Here is a 19,849-nt window from a genome sequence, read left to right as displayed (position 1 = left end):
CTTTCCCCTAAGTCTTCTCCCCCCCCTGCCCTTCCCTGCCTGCCTGCTCCCCCTTGGAACACCACGCTTCTCACCCCCAGGCTCTTCCAGCCCTAAGGCCTGAACTGTTCTACCTGCCTTAGCTGCCCCAGCTGAGCCATGGATGCTGGGGGTGGGTCTGAACCTCTGGTTTTATTTATGCTGCCCTGCGTGCCCAGCATAGCACCTGGGAGGAAGAGGGGCTCAGGGAGGAAGAGATGAGAAAGCGAGTGACAGATGAATAAATGATGGCGAGCACGTGGACTGACCACCAGGGGGCGGGCGCTCTCACTCATTGCCGAGACTGCAAGCCAACCGACTGACCTGGAATGGTCGGCCCCATCGAGAGCTGAGGCTCAGAGAGGGAAGGCCCTTGCCTGAGATCACACAGCAGGGTCAGCTGCAGGTGCCCCGACTGCCAGCCTCACGACCCCTCCTGCCATCCATCCGCTCTCTACAGAGAGGACCCCTGGGGTACAGAGAGGACAAAGGAGTTGTTCAAGACCACGCAGCTCCTCACTCCTGTCCAAGCTCCCAGCATCGGGATGGGGGTGAGACCCGACGCCGGTGACCCACGCCCCCTGCATCTCGCCCCATAGGACTTCATCTGCGTGTCGTACCTGGAGCCCGAGCAGCAGTCACGGACGCTGGCGTCGCGGGCGGACACGTTGGCCGAGGTGCTGTGCGCTCAGTGCGCAGAGAAGTTCGAGGTGGTGCAGCCCCAGGACCACCGGCTCTTCGTGCTGGTGGACGGACGCTGCTTCCAGCTGGCCGACGAGGCGCTGCCGCACCGCATCAAGGGCTACCTGCTGCGGAGCGAGCCCAAGCGCGACTTCCACTTCGTGTACCGGCCCCTGGACGGCGGCGGGGGCAGCGGGGGCCCGCCCTGCCTCGTGGTGCGGGAGCCCAACTTCCTGTGAGGCCGGGGCTGCAGCCCCTCCAAAGGCAGTGTTCACCCAGGTGGAGAAGCCGTCAGAAGACCCGGCCCGCGCCCTCACCCCACACACTCACACTCAGCCACACCCACACACGCACGCACACACTCTCCCAACAGGAATGCCCACACGTCACACGTGCTCACAACCCACTGAGCGCGCGTAGACCAGCGTGGCACTTAAGCAACGTGATCAGCGGCCCCCAGCTTGCTTCCTGAAGGAGGTAGACCAGCGTGGCACTTAAGCAACGTGATCAGTGGCCCCCAGCTTGCTTCCTGAAGGAGAGTCATAGCCCCCTAGAGGCCACGTTATTCATTAGGCAGAAAGGGAAACGGCTCAGAGGGAGAAGGGACTCTCCAGCCCCCTGAAGCAGAGTCCAAGCCCGGCCCCTGTTCACACACAGCCCCTCAGGCCAGTCCCTCTGCCCCTGCCCCCCATGCCCGCCCGATCCTCAGTCTTTCCAGGGGAGGGCTTCCCGTTTCCCCAGGACTGTCCTCAGGAGGAGTGGCCTGGCCCCAGCTGCTCCCACGCCCCTCTTCCCACAGGATGGAGCTGGGATGCTCTGGACCCTCCCAGCATCTCAGGAGCAGCTCAGGGTGTGTGGGGAGACAGCCCTCCCCCGATCCCTGCATAAGAGCCTGCACTTGGCTCTCAGCACCACAGCCCCGCCGCAGCTCCCAAGCCCCTCCAGGAGCAGCCAGACGTGCACTGGGACCTCCAAGTGAAGCCGGCTCCGTGGCTCCGCGGGTGAGCGCAGCCTCGGCCACGGGGGACATTGACAGGGCCGTCGCCGTGGGGGGCACCCCAGGGCTGTGGCACCTGTGGCAAGAGGCACCGTGTGGGGAGTGTTTAATAAAAGCCCTTTTGAAAAGGCGTCTCCTTTTCCCGGGCTAGAGCTCTGCTCAGCCAGCCAGGCCCCCCGTTAACAGCCTAATCCCCTTCCCAGGTGGAGTACAGAAGACCACCTCCTTTCCACCGAGGGCCCTATGTTTTGACAGAATCTGCAGCGTACTCTCAGCCCTCCGGGCCCTGGCCCCTGTCTGCCCCTCAGCCTGGTCATCTCCTGTCTCCTCCCACCCACGGTTCCCATCATTCCTGCCTCTGCCGCCTAGCCCAGGAATACCGTTCCATATAGTCTTTGCGTGGTCCAACTCTCTTTATCCTTCAAAGCCCGTCTCCTCCCCCTGGAGGAAGTCAGCCTTCTCTGACTTCCTAGGCTGGCCAGATAGTCCCTGTCTCTGGCCCCCAGCCCTCTCGGATCATCTCTCTCACAAGAGATAGCTCATCAAATTGCATTTGTCTGTTGATATTTCTGCTACTTTCTCCACCAAATTTGGACCCTTCATGTCTGTGTCCTCAGCACTGATTAAAATATGTGCTGAGTGCCTGTTAAATGTCAGCACTCTCCTAGGCCCTGGGAAACAGCAGAGAGCAAAACAGACGAAGCTCACGTGGAGCCCCAGTGTGAACAGCAGTGAGCGGTGCGCCCAGGGCAGGTGGGCTGGACTCGCCCGGATTATACCCCTGGGAAGCAACCAGCTCGTTCACCAGTCAGCAAACACCTGTCGAACTCTGGCTCCAGGCCAGCCCTGTGTGAGATGCAGGGATTGCTCCAGGATGCAGCCGGCCAGCCCTGGAGGACTTTCCAGGCCAGGGCTCGGTATAACAGACATGACAAAACGCAAACAGCTTCTGATCTGAGGCCACCCTCAGATCAGAAGCTGAGGGTAGCCAGCTCTGATCCCAGGTTGCCCTTTCCTTCCCCAGCCCCCTACCCACCACCCAGTGCAGACACTGTTGCCTTCCTGAGCTTCCAATGCTCCCTGCAGCCCTGAGCTGAGCTGGCCATACAGCCTCGTGCCCCCAGCTGTACGGCAAAGTGCCCACCACCTCCCACTAGGCCTGAGGCTGGTGGGGAACGTCAGAGGCGGGTCCTTTTACCCAAGCACCCTCTTGGCCAAGTGGGGCCCAAACTTGGGGTGGGGTTGGAGTTCAGAGGGTGGATCGGACACCAGCCCAGCCCTGGGAGTCTTCTGTCCAGCCAGTGAGCTGGACCGGGGACCACTGTAAGAACACGTGTGTGTGTGTGTGTGTGTGTGTGTGTGTGTGTGTGTGTGTGTGTGTGTGTGTGTGTGTGTGTGTGTGTGTGTGTGTGTGTGCGTGCATGTATGTGCACAAGCATATGTGCCGGGCCCACCGTCCTGGGGCCTCTCCCATCAGGAGAGGCCAGAGAGCAGGAGGGGTGGGGGTATCTGGACCCCTGTCTTCTGGATGCCTCCTACCCCGATTCAGGGCGCAGAAACACCCTCGCATGTACTGAGCCCTCACGGGGGTGCCTGGCTCTGGTTAGTGGCTGCTCTGTGTGATTTTATTTAATCCACACACCAGCCCCTTGTGGGAGGTGTTTATGGCTGAGGACGCAGAGGCTCAAAGGAAGGGGGAGAATTAGTCTACTTGGGCGGCCTTAACAAAATACCACTGATGGGGCAGCTTAGACAGCAGACATTTATTTTCTCACAGTTCCGGAGGCTGGAAGTCGCAGGTCAGGGCTGGTTTCTCCTTGGCTTGCAGACGGCTGCCTTCCCACTGTGTCCTCACACAGCCTTTTCTCTGGGCCCGAGCAGCCCTAATCTCCTTCCCTTCTGAGAACACAGGTCCTATTGGATTAGGGCGCAGCCATGTGACCTCATGCTACCTTAATTAACCCTTTAAGGCCCCGTCTCCAAACACAGTCACATTCTGAGATGCTAGAGGTTAGGGCTTCAACACATGAACTTGGAGGGATCACAACTGGGCCCATAACAAGGGATGACTTGCCCAAGGTCACACAGCTGGTTCGAGGCCAAAGTGAGGTTTGAACTCAGGGCTAACCTACCCCCAAGTTCAGGGCTGTCTTTTCTAGCCGGTGTAGCATCCCAAGTGACCTGTTGGTAGAAAACCAAAGTCAGATGAGCCTCGCCCGCCAGGCCCGCTGTGGGTGACCGACCTTGCCTGAGGCCATGGTGAGCATCGCAGGGCTGACCTGATCCAGAGGCCCAAGATGCAAGTGAAGCGGCCTGGTTTCTCCACAGGCCCTGAACAGGGGATCATTGTGTCCAAGGGTGATCGGGCCACAGGCTGGGACGTAGGACAGGGGCTCGGCTGTGTGTCCTCTCAGCGTTTGTCCCCTCTCCCCTTGGCCGGCTGGCTCCCTCCTTCCCTCCACTTTTACTGCCCGTCCCTGAGGCTGAGACTGGAGCCAGTGGTGCTGGGAGAAGCTACGAGGGCTCCTGCAGAGACCAGGGCATGCCCAGGCCCTGCTGCTCTTGCGTCCCCAGGGCCTACCAGCAACAGCGGGGTGCAAAGCCCTGCCCATTGTGAGAAGTCCCAAACTGCCCCTGCAGACACCTGGCCCACGATGGCCTCACAACACCTTAATGTGTTGAATCCGGGTCTCCCTAGTATGAGCAAGTTTCTGCTGGGGGACAAGGGACGGGTCTGCAAGGGAGGTGGGCAGAGAAGAGCAGAGGCCCTGAGTGGGAGGAGGGACAGAGGGAGGAGGGGAGGGTCCTCTGGGTGCAGTGGAGACGCCTCCCTCCCCCAGCCACAGACCAGCCTGTCATCCCCACTTGGCGGCTGAGGCCTTATCTGGAAGGCACGGCACCCGTCTGCAGATGCGGTTGCAGATGCGGTCGCTGTGTGTGCACTCAGCTGGCCGGAATCCAGGAACTGGCCACCTCCTGCTCTGCAGGGTCATCTGGGGCGGGGAAGCGGGGGAGCAGCTGGGGCAGGAACTGGGCCCTTCCTTCGCAGGAAGGTCAGGTGGGGCAGGGCTTCGGGAGAAAAGCGCTGATTCACAGCGGCTGCGGCTCTTCCTCTTCCCTAGCTGTCAGCCGTTTGCTGGAAGACAGCGGTTTCCCAGGAATGCCCTCCAGGAAACCTCTTTGCTGCTGACGCAGCCCTCCACCAAAAGGGAACTCTGAAATCTGGCTTCAAAGTCGGAGAAACTGCTCAGCTGGAAGGTGGGAAGAACCTCCACTCGTAGTCAGGAGACCTGGGCTCCAGGCCAGCTGCATCTTTGTGCCTCAGTGTCCCCATTCTTAAGAATGCTCATGCCCTGATCTCCCGGGCTTGTCGCAGGGATCAGACAAGCTCCCGGGTTGGGGCAAGCGAAGCCTTAGATCTTTCAGAAAAGGGAAATAAATTCAGAGCTAGCACATGAGGGCAGGGAAGTTGTTCACGGCCAAGGCTACACGGCTGAGGGGACAAGTGGGGTTGAAATCCAGTCTGGGCTCCACTTGTCACCCTGGCACAGGACTGTGTCCACCCAGAGAAAGGGACACCTTTTCCATATGATGGCATTAAATGATCTATGGGGAGTCCAGGTGAACTCAAGCCTGGGGGTTACTGAGCCATGCACATATTTTCTGTTTAATGTGAGCAGTGTGGTGACAACAGTCAGCATGGGATGTGATGGGGTCCTGAGGGAGGGGAGGGCATGTAACCCGCCTGGAGGAAGCAGAGGGCTTCCCTGCAGACAGGGCTGCCTGAGCTCGGTCTTGAAGGTTAAAGGGTTGGCCAAAAGCAGAAGGGAATTGAAGAAACCCCGAAGATTGCTGGAATTCTCCATGGATCTCTTGCATGTCTGGTGAAGACTCATTGACAGCTTTTATTCCAGACTATCTTCTTTCTTTCTTTTTTTTTAAAATGTTTAAAATTTACTTATTTATTTATTTTTGGCTGCATTGGGTCTCTTGCTGCGCGTGGGCTTTTTCTCTAGTTGCGGCGAGCGGGGGCTAGTCTTCGTTGTGGTGCACAGACTTTTCATCGCAGTGGCTTCTCTTGTCACGGAGCAAGGGCTCTAGGTGCACGGGCTCTGTAATTGTGGCACACAGGCTCAGTAGTTGTGGCACACGGGCTTAGTTGCTCCGCGGCACGTGGGATCTTCCCGGACCAGGGCTCGAACCCGTGTCTCCTGCATTGGCAGGCGGATTCTTAACTACTGCGCCACCAGGGAAGCCCAAGACCATCTTCTTAAGAGTATTTGACTAGTCTTGGAGGATAAAGAGAATTTCTCCCTCCTGGGAAGAGGGCAGATTTTTTTTTTTCCTGACCAAGATGATAAAATAATGTCTCTCGCTTTGGAAGGGAGTGTCTCCCCGCAGGGTAAAAGTGGGACAGGTCTGCTCACAGCCCTTCTTCCTCAGCCTGATCCAGACCCACTGTGTGCATAGCTTCTACCAGGCCCCACCTCCACATTCCCCTCAGGGCACTTGGCAGGCAAGGGGGGTCGAAGCAGATATGAAGCGCGTGCGCCCGGTTGCCAGGGGTAACGAAGTCCCTCGTCAGGGCCCCAGGAGTCTCCTGCCAGCACCTGTGAAACTGTGGCAGGTGACCTCGTTAACGCGCAAGTGGGGTAAAATCTCTGGCTCTTGACAGTTTCTGACAAGGAAGGTGAGAGAAAGTGAAAAATCACAGAAAAATGAAGTAGGAGTGTGTGTATGCAGGGTCACCAGCCATTCCCAGATCGCTTGTACATAAAGCCTGAAGCAAAGAGTAGAGGAAGGTGCGGATGAGGGGCAGCTGGCCAGGCCCTTGAATAGCCCTGTCTGGCAGCACAGGGAGTCTGGACATTCTCCACCCATGTAGAACAGAACTGGAGGGGGCCAGCCTGGAGGCAGGAGCAGTGAGCACTCCTAGCAGTCCAACTGTTGCCTTGAAAGACTATGTCTCATGAAAAGAAACGAGCTTTTCCTGGAGAAATAGCTGATCTCAGCTTTGGGACAGGAAATGTAGAATGAAACATCTTGATACACCAGATACGAAGGAAGCTATGGAGGTTTCCTAGGGTCATGTCAAAAGGGCTTGGGAGCCCACCTTTAAGATTCCATCAGCCGAAAATGAACAATTTGAGCTTCAGTACAGAAGCACAATGGATTGAAACCCATCAGACACGTGTAAGTCGTCCGGATCCTGCTGCTGATCCGTAAGAGAGCTGGACGTCAGAGAAACATGCTGAACAGCAGCCTGAATGTGCCATCAGCAAAGTCCAGACTGAGAAACTCTACCGATGCGCAGCCTGGACTCTTCAACGGAAATTGGAAGGAAAAGGATGAGGAAACCTGCAGAATGAAGACTAAGACGAGTGTCTAGGGATACACACTTGTGATAAAACCACAAAGAACACAGGGAGAGTGGTTACTCTTTGTGGGGGGTTGGCTGGGGTGTTCTGTGACTGGGATGGAGCACAAGCACGGGCTTCCAGGGCGGCCGGTGTGATCGTTGATTCTATGTGTCCGTTTGACTAGGCCACAGTGCTTATTTCGTCAAATATTATTCTGAATGTTGTGGACTTTGGATGATGTTAACATTTAAGTGAGTAGACACTGAGCAAAGCAGATGACCCTCCACAATGTGGGTGGGCCCCATCCAATCAGCTGAAGGCCTTAGGAGAGCAAAGACTGACCTTCCCTGAGCACGAAGGGATTCTGCTAGCAGGTGGCCTTTGGCCTAGACCGCAACTCCTCCCCTGGGTCTCCAGCTTGCAATTTTGGACTTACCAGGTCTCCACAATCATGTGAGCTGATTCCTTCAGGTAAATGTCTCTCTGTATATGTATACACATCCAACTGGTTCTATTTCTCAGGAGAATCTTGACGAGTACATCTGGTAAAGTTCTATCTCTTGGGTGGTAGTCACAAGGCTGTTCATCTTACAATTCACTAAGCATTACACTTGTTTTGTATGGTTTTCTATATCTGTTTTTATTTTATAATAAAAAGGCAAAAAAGTATTATTTGTATATAGCTATGTAAATATGTAGAAAGGGCATTCTCATGATGAATACAAACTGACATTTGGGATTTCTGGGGAAGAGAAGCGTTGGCCACGTTTTACTCCGCAAGTTTCTGTACTATGTACCTCTTGTGACAGAACATGTCTGTACATTTTGGATATAACTAGGGAAAAAATGCTGGTCCTAGTTGTGATCCACATAGAAAGGTCACCCTCATCAGAAATCTAATAGAAAATGGCTTAATACGAGGGATGGAGAGCCACATCTGCTGGGGGCCTATGAACCACATGAGGAGAAAGAAGAGGCAGTGTGACTTACTTATGAAACTGTCATTTATTTGAGAAATGAACAAGCTGCTTTTAACCTTTGGAACCATGAACATTCAAGTTACTGCACTTGTTAAATAGTTAAGTATATTTTTCTTCTACAGGGAGGACAAATAATAAGAGAGAAGCACGGTCACAAAGTAGTTAACAGTTCTAGAAAATAGAACAGAACTTTTACCACCTGAACATTGAGGCCTTTTAAGAGACTCCTTTTAAATATTCTACTTGTCAGTATTTGCATTTCGTTGAACATCAGCCGGCCCCCAGGGCTGCCCATTCCTGAGCTATAGTGATACATGTTCACACACCTTACGCTTCTTGTACTTGTTACTTCAATCCCTAAAGCTTCCCCAAATCTGTAGGACAATGAGTTCTTTATCCTGGTCACGTGATTGGATGTATTAGGACAACCTCATGGAGAAAGCATAAACTGATTAAAAATGGGCCCATTAGGGCTTCCCTGGTGGCGCAGTGGTTGAGAGTCCGCCTGCCGATGCAGGGGATGCGGGTTCGTGCCCCGGTCCAGGAAGATCCCACATGCCGCGGAGCGGCTGGGCCCGTGAGCCATGGCCGCTGAGCCTGCGCGTCCGGAGCCTGTGCTCCGCAACGGGAGAGGCCACGACAGTGAGAGGCCCGTGTACCGCTAAAAAAAAAAAAAAAAATGGGCCAATTAGAAACAAAAGTATCACCCCTGAATCTGTCACAGATATAAATAACCTCTTTGCCAGTATCTCAACTTCCAGTCCATACCTCCAAACTTTAAAGGCGTCAACCACTGCTAAATAAGACAGGTTTCACTACATAAAGACAGGTGGTCACAAGTGTCGTGGTTTTTAGTGTTCCTTTTTTCTTTGCTCTCTATTTCAACAGTCACCTAGGTATATGGCTTATTTTTAGAAAGAACGTTACTGAAACATAATTAGCAAACCACACAATTCCATTTGATGTGTACAAGTCACTGGGTTTCATTTAGTACATTCAGAGCTTTACAACCATCATCGTGATCGGTCTCCAAACATTTTCATCAGCCCCAAAAGAATCCTCACGCCCATTAGCAGTCACTATTTCCCCATTTCCCTCTCTCGCTGGTTCCCGGCATCACTCATCCACTTTCTATTTCTGTAGATTTGCTTATTCTGGACATTAGATACAAGTCGAATCGTATAATACGGGGTCTCGTGTGACTGGCTTCTTTCCCTTGGCTACGTGCTGTAGCTGTAGCAGTGCTTCATCCTTTACGTGGCCGCATAATATTCCACTACATGAAGTCAGTGCTACTTTTGAATGTCTTTCACAAACCCACGGTGAGTACCACCCCGTGTGGGACACTGGGCCAAGGGAAACAAAGACAAGGCAGGCAGCCTGTGCCCTCGGAGGAGCTTAGATAACCTCCCAGCCCCCAGGCGTGGTGTAAGGGCACACCTACAAGTGCTGGAAAAGCCCCAAGGAAAACGCAAATGCCGGCGGACAGAGGAGAGGGGACTTTTGTGTGTGGGAGACAAGGAAGCTGAGGAAGACAGGGCACTTTCAGATACACCTTGAGGATGGTCAGATGGAGGGAAAGGCACTCCAGGGCACAAGGCACAGCAAGGAGCAAAGGCACAGGAGGCTGAAAAGTCCAGGCGGTCGGGGGAGCAGGGAGAACAAAGTGGCAGGTGGCGGTGTGGGAGAGGGGAGGCTGGAAGACACAGATGGGGAGCGGACCCCACCAGGAGGGGCCAGGAGCACAGACTACAAAGTCGGGGACCTGAAATTAATACTCGGGTTCAGTTATAAATCTTTATTTTTCAGACTTGTCCATCATTGACAAATAAAATACAAAAGCAATCAAAAATTATACTGTTTTCTAAAAATAGTTTTCCATTTGGGGTTTATGTCCCTCTTCCATAAAATCACTGTAAAGACTTAAGAGGTTCTGACTTCAAATTCCTCGAAGGCTGTTTCACTGGCTGCAGAAGCCCCAGTGAACGTGTCGCTCCGTAAAAGGCGTGGGCAAAAAACCCTCTTAAAAAGCAACTGCACCTTTCTCAGTGCAGAGATTCAGCCTCCCACATCTGTGGGTTTTTCAGAGGATACACAGGACCTGTAGGAGCTGGGGAAGTAGGTAAAGGTGAGCAAGCCATCCTGGGGGAGGCCTGGAGTGCGGCCCGCGTGGCCTGATCACATCCCCGGGAGGGCCTGCAGCCGCGGGGGGAGCCTCCCTCTGGCCCCAGCTCTTCTGTCTCTGATCAGCACACATTCTAAGGGACGTGTTCACATTCAGAAAAGCGTCGACAGCATTTCAGTAGTAACCAAGGCATACCTTGTTCATGGACAATTTTATTCTGTAAGAAACGGGAAGAAGAAGTTGTTGAACCCGAAGCTGGTCAACTCTGAAGAAATGAAGATGAACAGAACCCACCATGGAACGTGTATGACAGACCCACCCAACCCAGCAACCCTGGGGATGCATCTATTTTGAATTCGTCCACAGTGAGAGGTAGAAGCCGGCAGAAGCCGGTAGAAGCAAAGTGCCCAGGTGCAGAAGAGGACAGCAGTGCTACATGTGCCCTTCTGCTTTCAGAAGGACACCGACTCTTTAAATGCCAGGTGCAGGGTTACCTGTCAATCGGATAAGGGTTTTCACAAAGGTTGACCAACACGTACAAATGTCTCAAAGCGTACTCGTACTAGAGGAAAACAAACCAAAAAGCACAATCAAACATCATCATTTTATAACACGATCAGCTCCTAACATGGGAATATGTAAAGCAACTAGACCAGTGTTTCCTGAGAATTCCCTGGCAGTCCAGTGGTTAGGACTCCGCACTTTCACTGCTGAGGGCCCAGATTCGATCCCTGGTTGGGGAGCTAAGATCCCACAAGCCGCCTGGTGCAGCCAAAAAAAAAGAAAAAAAAAATTACACCAATGGTTCTTAACCTTTACTGAGTCAGGGATCCCCTCCCACCTTTAGATTATCTGGTGAGACTTATGGACCATCTCGTAAGAAAAATGCAAGAGTCATGTACCAAAATGTTCATTGCAGCTCTATTTACAATAGCCAGGAGATGGAAACAACCTAAGTGTCCATCATCGGATGAATGGATAAAGAAGATGTGGTACTTATATACAATGGAATATTACTCAGCCATAAAAAGAAACGAAATTGAGCTATTTGTAGTGAGGTGGATGGACCTAGAGTCTGTCATACAGAGTGAAGTAAGTCAGAAAGAGAAAGACAAATACCGTATGCTAACACATATATATGGAATTTAAGAAAAAAAAATGTCATGAAGAACCTAGGGGTAAGACAGGAATAAAGACACAGACCTACTAGAGAGTGGACTTGAGGATGTAGGGAGGGGGAAGGGGAAGCTGTGACAAAGTGAGAGAGTGGCATGGACATATATACACTACCAAACGTAAGGTAGATAGCTAGTGGGAAGCAGCCACATAGCACAGAGAGATCAGCTCGGTGCTTTGTGACCACCTGGTGGGGTGGGATAGGGAGAGTGGGAGGGAGGGAGACGCAAGAGGGAAGAGATATGGGAACATATGTATAACTGATTCACTTTGTTATAAAGCAGAAACTAACACACCATTGTAAAGCAATTATACTCCAATAAAGATGTAAAAAAAAAAAAAAATGCACATGTGCCCAGGATTGGCAGCACCCTCAAGCCCAGGTAAGGACTCCTGGACGAGAACCCCCTGGCCCTGCTCCCCTCTGTTAGCTCGGACCTCCCCCTGGCAGCCTGGCTTTTAGTCTGGGACACAGTGGTGAGGGAGACAGATGGTAAGTGATTGCCAAACAGGTGGCAACTAAGATGGAAATAACTGGGGGTGTTTACCTTCTGTGATTCCAGCAGGCAAAAAATGTAACACCAGAGGATTAAGTATTTGTTAAATAAATGGGAATTTTAAAAAGTCATTAAATAAAGAGAATGCTTTGTTAAATAAATGAAAAATAAAATTAAGAGCCTCTTAATAATGGAGAGCTATCTCCCAAGTGCCCAGCACTCCATCCTCAGAAGTATCTGAGGATGACCATGGTCTGCACGTCGCAGCCCAGAGAGGACTTTCTGCAACAATGAAAATGTTCTATAACGTTCTCAATTCAGTAGCCACTCACCACATGTGGCTCCTAAACACGGGAAATGTAGCTACTGCAGCTAAGGAACTGACTTTTACGTTTGGTTTCATTTTAATCCATTTATTTCTTTATTTTAAATTAATTTTTTTCTACTGGAGTAGAGTTGCTTTATAATGTTGTGCTAGTTTCTGCTGTACAGCAAAGTGAGTCAGTTACACATACACATATATCCATTCTTTTTCAGATTCTTTTCCCATATAGGTCATTACAGAGTATTGAGTAGCGTTCCCTGTGCTATTTAGTAGGTTCTTTTAGTTACCTATTCTATATATTGTAGTGTGTATATGTCAATCCTTAATCAATTTAAATTCAAGTTTCAGGAGCCACGTGAGGCTAGTGACTACTGTTATCGAAGAGCATGGGTCTAAAGCAGGACTTGGCAAACTTTTCTGTCAAGGGCGAGACAATAAATATTTGAGGCTTTGTAGGCTGCGTGAACTACTCAACTCTGCTGCAGGGTGAAAGCTATGTGACTGAGTGTGGCTGTGTTTTGATAAAACTTTATTTATAAAAACAGGCTGTGGGGGGAAAAACCCAACAGGCTGTGGGCTGCGGGCCACAGTTTGCTAACCCCTCCCCTATAAGGAGCCAAGCATCATGTAAGTACTGGCCAGAAAGGAGGCTTTTTAGGTACCTTCCAACCCTGACATTCGACAATCTGCAGAAACTAGGTCCTTTCTTCTCCTCCATGGGCCAGGGCCTGCTTCAACAACAAATCTGGGGAAGAGGTCGGAACAGACCCAGAAGGGAGAAAACCTGTGTGGCTGGTGTGAGGGGCAGGGCGGAGGGGTGGGGTTTGGCAGGGACGGCACAGTGTGAAGGGAAGGAAGTCCCCTTCAAAGGCCAATGGAAATAGCAGTTGAACGGTCTATGACTGGTAAGCTCTCCCAGCCACTGGGACAGTTCAGTGTCTGGGGCCAAGATTTAGGGTCAGTGATTTTGGATGACTTTTCTCCTCTCGCATCCCCACCAAAGGCCCCTGAATGAGCCTGTTGCTTCCTCTACAAGATGGAACCTTCTACAAGGCAATGCACCTGATGTGATTCCCAGTGGACAGTACTAACTCAGGTTTGGGGTTTAAGACGCAGAGGAAGGCCAAGCTAGTTGGTCCACGGAAGGCAGGATGCAGAGGCCGGCAGCCCCAGGGTCCGGACTTACCGTGGGGTTGTGCCAGTTGAAGCAGTGCGTGCGGAAGTGCGACACGGCTGCCTGGTAGCAGTCGTGCGCCGTGAGCGGGGCTCTCTGGGACAGGAGCCTGTCTACCTCGGCATCGGACCCTGAGATCAAGGCGACAATCTTCCGCACTGACTTCTCAATGACATTTCTGACCTGTGAAGAAACACATCTTTTCCAAATGTATCTTACTTAACGTAGTCTCTCCTGGAACCCTGGACCAGTTAGATGCTTCTTTCATAGAGCCTCCACCCCAGTATGTTGAAAGAGATGCCAACAGATGCTTTCTGCGGCCAAAGGTGCACACGCGAGGCTTCCGTTACAGCTAGAACCCTTCAGGAATACCTTGCCTTTTAGGGATCTTCGGGCATGATGGAAGCATTTAAATCTGAATACCCGAAGAGCAGATATGGCCCAGGCTAAGGAAGTGGGGGCTGCGGGAGGGCATGTAGAAATTGTGCTCCAAAGCAGACTGTTGTCCCATAAGCAGTGCTATGTGTTCACAGGCACCTTTGTCCATTCTGGAAACCATCAGATGCTTAGACAGAAGGATGCAAAGGGTGGACATCATTTTCTTCCCAGATAATGAAAACCAGCATCATTAAGGAGAAAGCTGCTTCCATGTCAACCAAAACTTTCAATCGAGTCCCCTGACCCTCCCGCTCCCCAGCCAGGGTTTGTTCCATTCATGCCCGAATGCTCCCTGCCCACGGTGCGCCAGACCAGCGGGTCTCAACATGTGGTCCAGGACCACGGGGGTCCCCCAGGCTTCTTGGGGGCTCCATAATGTCCTCCCTTTCCCAACTATGTATCTGTGTAAGGTTATATTTTCTTTACATATTTCAACCAGAACAAAAGAGCCCAACAGTGAGTGCAGACCCAGGTACGATGACCCAGCTGTCTTCCATGACGCCAGGCAGAAAACAGATTTGCAAAAGTGTAGTGATGCCACTCTTCTCACCCAAATTGTTTTTATTTTAGAAAATAATTCTTTTTCATAAAAAATATATTAACACAAAATGGGTTTATTGTTATTTCTAAGTGAGTTACTATTTTAAAAATCTCAGTGTTCATTTCTAACGCAGTAAATATTGCTGTAACCCACACCAACAAAAGCTCTTTGGGATCAATAATTTTAAGAGCGTAAAGAGGTCCGAGAGCAAAGAAATATGAGAACTGTTGTAACTGTGGTACCAACAACTACAACAAAAACCCCATCCTGGTTAATGTACCACGTGTAGGATTGCTAGCTGTCAGGATTATGAGATATACGACTTTAAGACAGATCACACAGATTTTTTTTTTTTCTTTCCTAGAAAATTCAGGCTGTATCCCAGCACATCAATCCCTGTGCTGCGCTGATGACGGGATAGTCTACACAGCTGGCTTTGTTGAATGGACAGTCTTCGCCCAGCATCTCGTGAGTACACGCCTGGTGGTTCTAGCCACACAGCTAGAATTTGAAAAGAAATTTGGCCAGTTGCAAACAAACTGATGAGCTGCTGAAAACAAACCCAGTCATTGTAAAAGATTGCTCAAGCATTTCAGGAAGAATTTGGGGCCGTGACTATGATTTCCTAAGGCAACAGAAATTTTTTGTGGACTGGATTTTTGTTTTTAAATATGATTAGCTACTAACTCACCAAGCAGCAAAATAAAAATGTCTTGTAAGCAACTAGGTGTAAAAGAGGAAACACCCATATGCCGTGGCTTCTTGGCAGGAGACAGGCTCCCTCTCTTTGCTTCCTGCTTCCAAAGAGGTCAAGGCCAGTTTACTGATGAAGAATGAAGCTGGCCACTGCCCTGCTCACTCATGTCCATTTTACAGCGAGTACAAAGCCTGGTTTCCTTTCCCATGTACCCCCAGTGTGGCAGGAGGAGGGTGACCCCAGAGCTCTGTCACTTGGCTCCCACCAACACGGATTTATGGTCAGGAGGCAGAGACAGGACTCGCACACGCTGCCCGGCAAGGCTGGGAGCCGCAGCTTCGCCACCACTTACCTCCAGCTGCCTGTCGATCTTCTTGACGAGACGCCTGGACTCGTGCAGGTCATTGGTGCTCATCAGTTTCCTTTTCATGATGGTGAGGGGCACCTCGGGGCTTGGAGTGAGGTCAAGGTGTTTGACTGGGGGCAGGGAGATGGGAGAACTAGCTTTGTGTTTCAGACCCTGAAACTGCATCAACTTCATGGCAGAGATGGACTGGGGAGGGAGGGGGAGAGGGAGCGGGCGAGGGGGTGGGGGGAGGGGGAGAGGGGGAGGGGGAGAGAGAGAGAGAGAGAGAGAGAGAGAGAGAGAGAGTCAGTTTGAGTGGGAGGGGCAGAGTGCCAAACGTCCCTTGGGTCCTGGAGTCCACAGCTCCCCGCACGTGGTTTCAGGACCACTGAAGGGTCACAATCGCAGCCTGAAAGCACGCGCTTGGTCTTCAGCAGCGGGCGAGGCAATGCATTTGACCACCTGAAATCCACCGATGATGAACTTCGAAGCTGCCTGGCATCCTCTGCAGCAGAACCGCTACCCAGTTCCGCCACGCTCATACCAGAGTCGTTTCAGCCAGGGGTGACCCTGGGTTGTGCTCACCCCTCCACGCTCACCCGCCTGCCCCTAGTGACCAGCAGAAGGAAGGTGCAGAGCATCTGTCCAGGTCAGAGCTGAGGTCTGGGTCCACTGAGGTGGGCAGAGCTAAAGCCACCGAGGGGCGGGGCCAACTTGGCATCAGGGCCTGACAAACGGGCCCGACTGCCTGGCTGTGTTTGCCTGCAGGGGTCACTGCAGACTGGATCCCGATTCAGAGGGAAAGAAATGCTACAAGCAGTCATGTTCCTAAACCAAGCGACGCTAATCTAAAAACAGTTCTAAAACAAAAAATAAAACATACGCACACGTATATAGAAACATAATGCTTAGAAAAGATCCTTCATATCTCCTCTACCAAGGGCAGACGTGGCTAATGCGGAGGAAATTGTAAAGAGAACAGAAAGCTCAGGGCAAAAGAGCTGTTGCTGGTACCCTCCCTCCCTCCAGTCCCCCGACAAAGCTGGGGCAGCGCCACCTTTGACCCTGCCCCCTCTGAATTACCTTTCCCTGGCCTTCTCGCTGCTCTACCTCCCCACTCCCCCCCCTCAAAAGCCTGGCCAAGCCCACGGCATCCTGAGTGCACGTCTCGTGGCCTGTGACTGCCCTGTTGGCTCCTGGGCCCTCCAATCGACACTCTGCCCGAGAAGTGCTGAAGGGAATAGCTGGACTGACTGCTCACAAGGTCTTCTAGAAGGCCAATGCTCACATCAAAGGAACAGAACTCAGCTGGCGAGCTCTCAGCTGGTGGCAGGCCACCTGAGGGGTGACGTCTGGTCGTACAGACTACTGGAAGCCCTGCACACATCCCGAGGGCTAGCCCCAGGGGTGGCACCTAAGGCCCAAGCCTTCAGCAGCCACCTGCTATGACCTCTGTCCGGACAGCCCTGATGGACTGACCTATTTTACCACCTAGGTCCCTTCTGAACATAGCTGGGGGGGTGGGGGGTAGGGGGGTAAAAGTCTCGAATTTATAGCCAAAGGGTCAAGATAACATCCTGCAACTGCAGGAAGGCTGGACCCCGGAGGACTCAGGGTGCGGGGTTCTATGGGGCAAAGCCACAGAACTCACAGGAGAAGCTTTCGACTCAGTAAACTCTCACTGTGTGCTTGGTGCCCGTGACGGACCCCCTTCTTTTTGCTCCTTATCACCTTGTGCACTAGGGCTTTGACCAAGGAGGAAACACAGAGGTTTCAGGTAGGTTGCCCAAAGTCTCACCACTTTGTGAGTTTGAACCTAAGTCTGATTCCAAAGCACAGGCGGGATCTCCAGGATGGAGCGGCCATGAGAGGCAGAGCCAGCCCTGCCTCAGCCGTTCCTCGCCCGGATGGATCCCGTTTTTCTTCACCGGGAGAGAAACGTCCCCGGTGAGTCAGCCTGAGACTTGAGGCGTCATCAGAAGTGCGAGGCTCCCCTCCTCACCTTGTTTCCATACTGCATGACGTGGCTGGTGTTGGTGTGGGACTTCACCAGCTGGTACTGCTTGTGGAGGGTCTCCTTGGTCAGATCCTCCTGCGAAAATGAAAACAGTCGAGTCCTTTGACGATCGCAGCTGACAGCTAAGCCTCAGCTAAGCAGCCGGCCCCCAGATGTCTCACCACGTCCGAGTCTTCCATCCAGTTGACACTATACCAGTCCCCCAGGAACGTGGACCTCGCCTCATCGTAGTAACACGCATAGGACGACTCCCTGGGGTTGGCAGCAGTAGTTGCATAAACTACGAGGAATTAAAGACACATTTCAGTCGTGTTTTATTCTCGGCTGTCTGCGGATTCCACTTGAGGCTTGAGTTCCTCCTCCTTTCCTAGTGCAATCAAAGCAGGTCACCTATGATCAGCTCAGGGAGGGCAGGGAGATCTCCTTGTATCCAGCCCTGTTCACTGAGTTTCAGTAACTCATCTAAAACTAAATGTGGAAAAAGAGAAGCCAGCTGATAGACACTGTGAGATAGTGCTAACAGATCTGAGTAGCTCTGGAATCTTGAAGGACATGGACCTCATTTCATTTCCACAGAAAGTGAACATTCATTAAAGAAACACTTAGATGGACTGAACATATGAAATCCCTACCATTTACTACCTAGCTACCATGGGCTCAGAACTATGCTGGACAGATGTCATCGCTTAAAATGTAACTCTCCTAACAGACACTATCTTTATCCCCATTTTACAGATGAGTAAATCTGAGGGTCCAAGAGGGTAAGTCACCTGCCCAAGATCAGAAAGCCAGCAAGCAATGCATCTCAAAGGACAGAGGCTGGTCCAAAGACTGTGATCTTGGTCTTAAGTAGCCCTATTAGAACCCGGCAGAGCACTACAGAGTTCACATCAAGAGCTTCCATCCCTTCATCCCCTGACCACTAATCCTCCAGGAGAAGAAGCAGCTCAGAGCTGCCCACAGGTATCCCCCTACTTCCAAGCACTAGGCTGGCCTAGGCCTGGCTTATGTAAGACACTTGGTTCTTCCCATGGGCAGATTCAGAGAATGTCCAATTGCACCATGTAGCAAGGTGCTCACCCAGCCCGGCTCAGAGGCCAGTGTTCCCACCACCTACCATCGATGTTGGGGGGCAGGTGGCTCATCATGGACCCAGACTCGCAGGCTTCAATGTAGAACACCATCTGGGAGGTGAATGAGACAGGTGAACTCACCCCACCCAGGCACAGCCCTCTCGCAAATGCTACTTTGACTTTGCCCACTCTCTTGACGTGTTTCTTTTTTGGAAGGGTGAAATAGATTTTTTTTTTTTTAACATCTTTATTGGGGTGACGTGTTTCTTAAGAGTCTTTCACTTTTGCTTTTGGGAGACATCTCTGCTGTAAGAAGCAGAGGCTACAGAAGCTGTTGTCATACAAACCAGAAGGACCCAAATTTATGCATGACTAATAGAATAAAATGATCTATTAGCTGAAATAATGCAGAAAAATATGGAACCATAGGTGATGCTAAGGAAAACTGACCTGCCATCCAACGCCGGGAGCAGTTTCCAAGAGCAAAACACGTTACTAACACATACACACCTAAGCTACACAGGTTCCACACGGGGTGCAAAAGGGGCCAGAGAGGGCTTCCCTGGTGGCGCAGTGGTTGGGAGTCCGCCTGCCGATGCAGGGGACATGGGTTCGTGCCCCGGTCCGGGAAGATCCCACATGCCGCGGAGCGGCTGGGCCCGTGAGCCATGGCCGCTGAGCCTGCGCGTCCGGAGCCTGTGCTCCGCAACGGGAGAGGCCACAGCAGCGAGAAGCCCGCGTACCACCAAAAAAAAAAAAAAAAAAAAGGCGCGGGGGCCAGAGAGGGCCAAAGGGAAAATAAGAAGGTGGTATTTTCCTCCCCAGCTGCCCCAGATTGGTGACAGCCCTAGAAACAGTAGTCCTCAAAGTGTGGTCCCTAGTCCAGCAGCATCAGTATCACCTGAAAACTCAGAAAGGCAAACCCGCAGGCCTCTCCCCAGAACAACTGAGCCAAATTCTGGGGCTGGGGCCCACACTGTACTTTAACAAGGTCGCCAGTGATTCTGATATAACAGCTGAAGCTGTAGAATCACAAAAAGCTAATCCTGGGAGACCAGAGGTCAAGACTGATTGAAAGGACACCCTTTCCAAAAACCACAGCCCATCCAGAGCTAGGAGGCCTGTCGAAGAACCATGGGCTTTGCTTCCACTGCATCCCTCACATTCCTCCCCCAAGGCCACCCCAAGCACTGACATTACCTTTTGGTACTTCTTGTGTTTGTGCATGTAATGGATGGTCTCATTCAGGTCCTTGACGTGAAGCTGAAAGGTAAGAATATGGACATTCAGACCAAACACATCAAGAGAAAACATTTGCTGGATAACCCACTAATCAAGTCTTAATGATGCTTTATAAATTCTTATTTAGAAATCCTGAGAGATTTCTAAATAATCGTGCTGAAC

General features: G+C 51.7%; 2 protein-coding genes across 2 annotated transcripts in view; one reads left to right on the top strand and one right to left on the bottom strand.

Annotated features, from left to right (window-relative positions):
* Positions 1–1,824, top strand: part of RIN3 (Ras and Rab interactor 3) — a 117,466-nt gene extending 115,642 nt beyond the window's left edge. Inside the window, exon 10 of the mRNA XM_082648792.1 lies at positions 618–1,824. Within this exon, the coding sequence (XP_082504918.1) occupies positions 618–938 (321 nt within the window). The 3' untranslated portion in view covers positions 939–1,824. The remainder of the gene's footprint in view (positions 1–617) is intronic.
* A 7,995-nt stretch (positions 1,825–9,819) lies between these two features.
* Positions 9,820–19,849, bottom strand: part of LGMN (legumain) — a 34,993-nt gene continuing 24,963 nt past the window's right edge. The window contains exons 7-14 of the mRNA XM_082649275.1: positions 19,646–19,708; positions 18,490–18,556; positions 17,534–17,652; positions 17,358–17,447; positions 15,362–15,562; positions 13,346–13,516; positions 10,656–10,723; positions 9,820–10,378 (exon numbers count right to left, since the gene is read on the bottom strand). Of these exons, the coding sequence (XP_082505401.1) occupies positions 10,336–10,378; positions 10,656–10,723; positions 13,346–13,516; positions 15,362–15,562; positions 17,358–17,447; positions 17,534–17,652; positions 18,490–18,556; positions 19,646–19,708 (822 nt within the window). The 3' untranslated portion in view covers positions 9,820–10,335. The remainder of the gene's footprint in view (positions 10,379–10,655; positions 10,724–13,345; positions 13,517–15,361; positions 15,563–17,357; positions 17,448–17,533; positions 17,653–18,489; positions 18,557–19,645; positions 19,709–19,849) is intronic.

Source organism: Grampus griseus (assembly GCF_964374135.1).
Source record: "Grampus griseus genome assembly, chromosome: 2".
Classification (NCBI taxonomy): domain Eukaryota; kingdom Metazoa; phylum Chordata; class Mammalia; order Artiodactyla; family Delphinidae; genus Grampus; species Grampus griseus.
The sequence above is the reverse complement of the archived record's forward strand: the minus strand, read 5'-3'. Positions and strand labels throughout refer to the sequence as shown.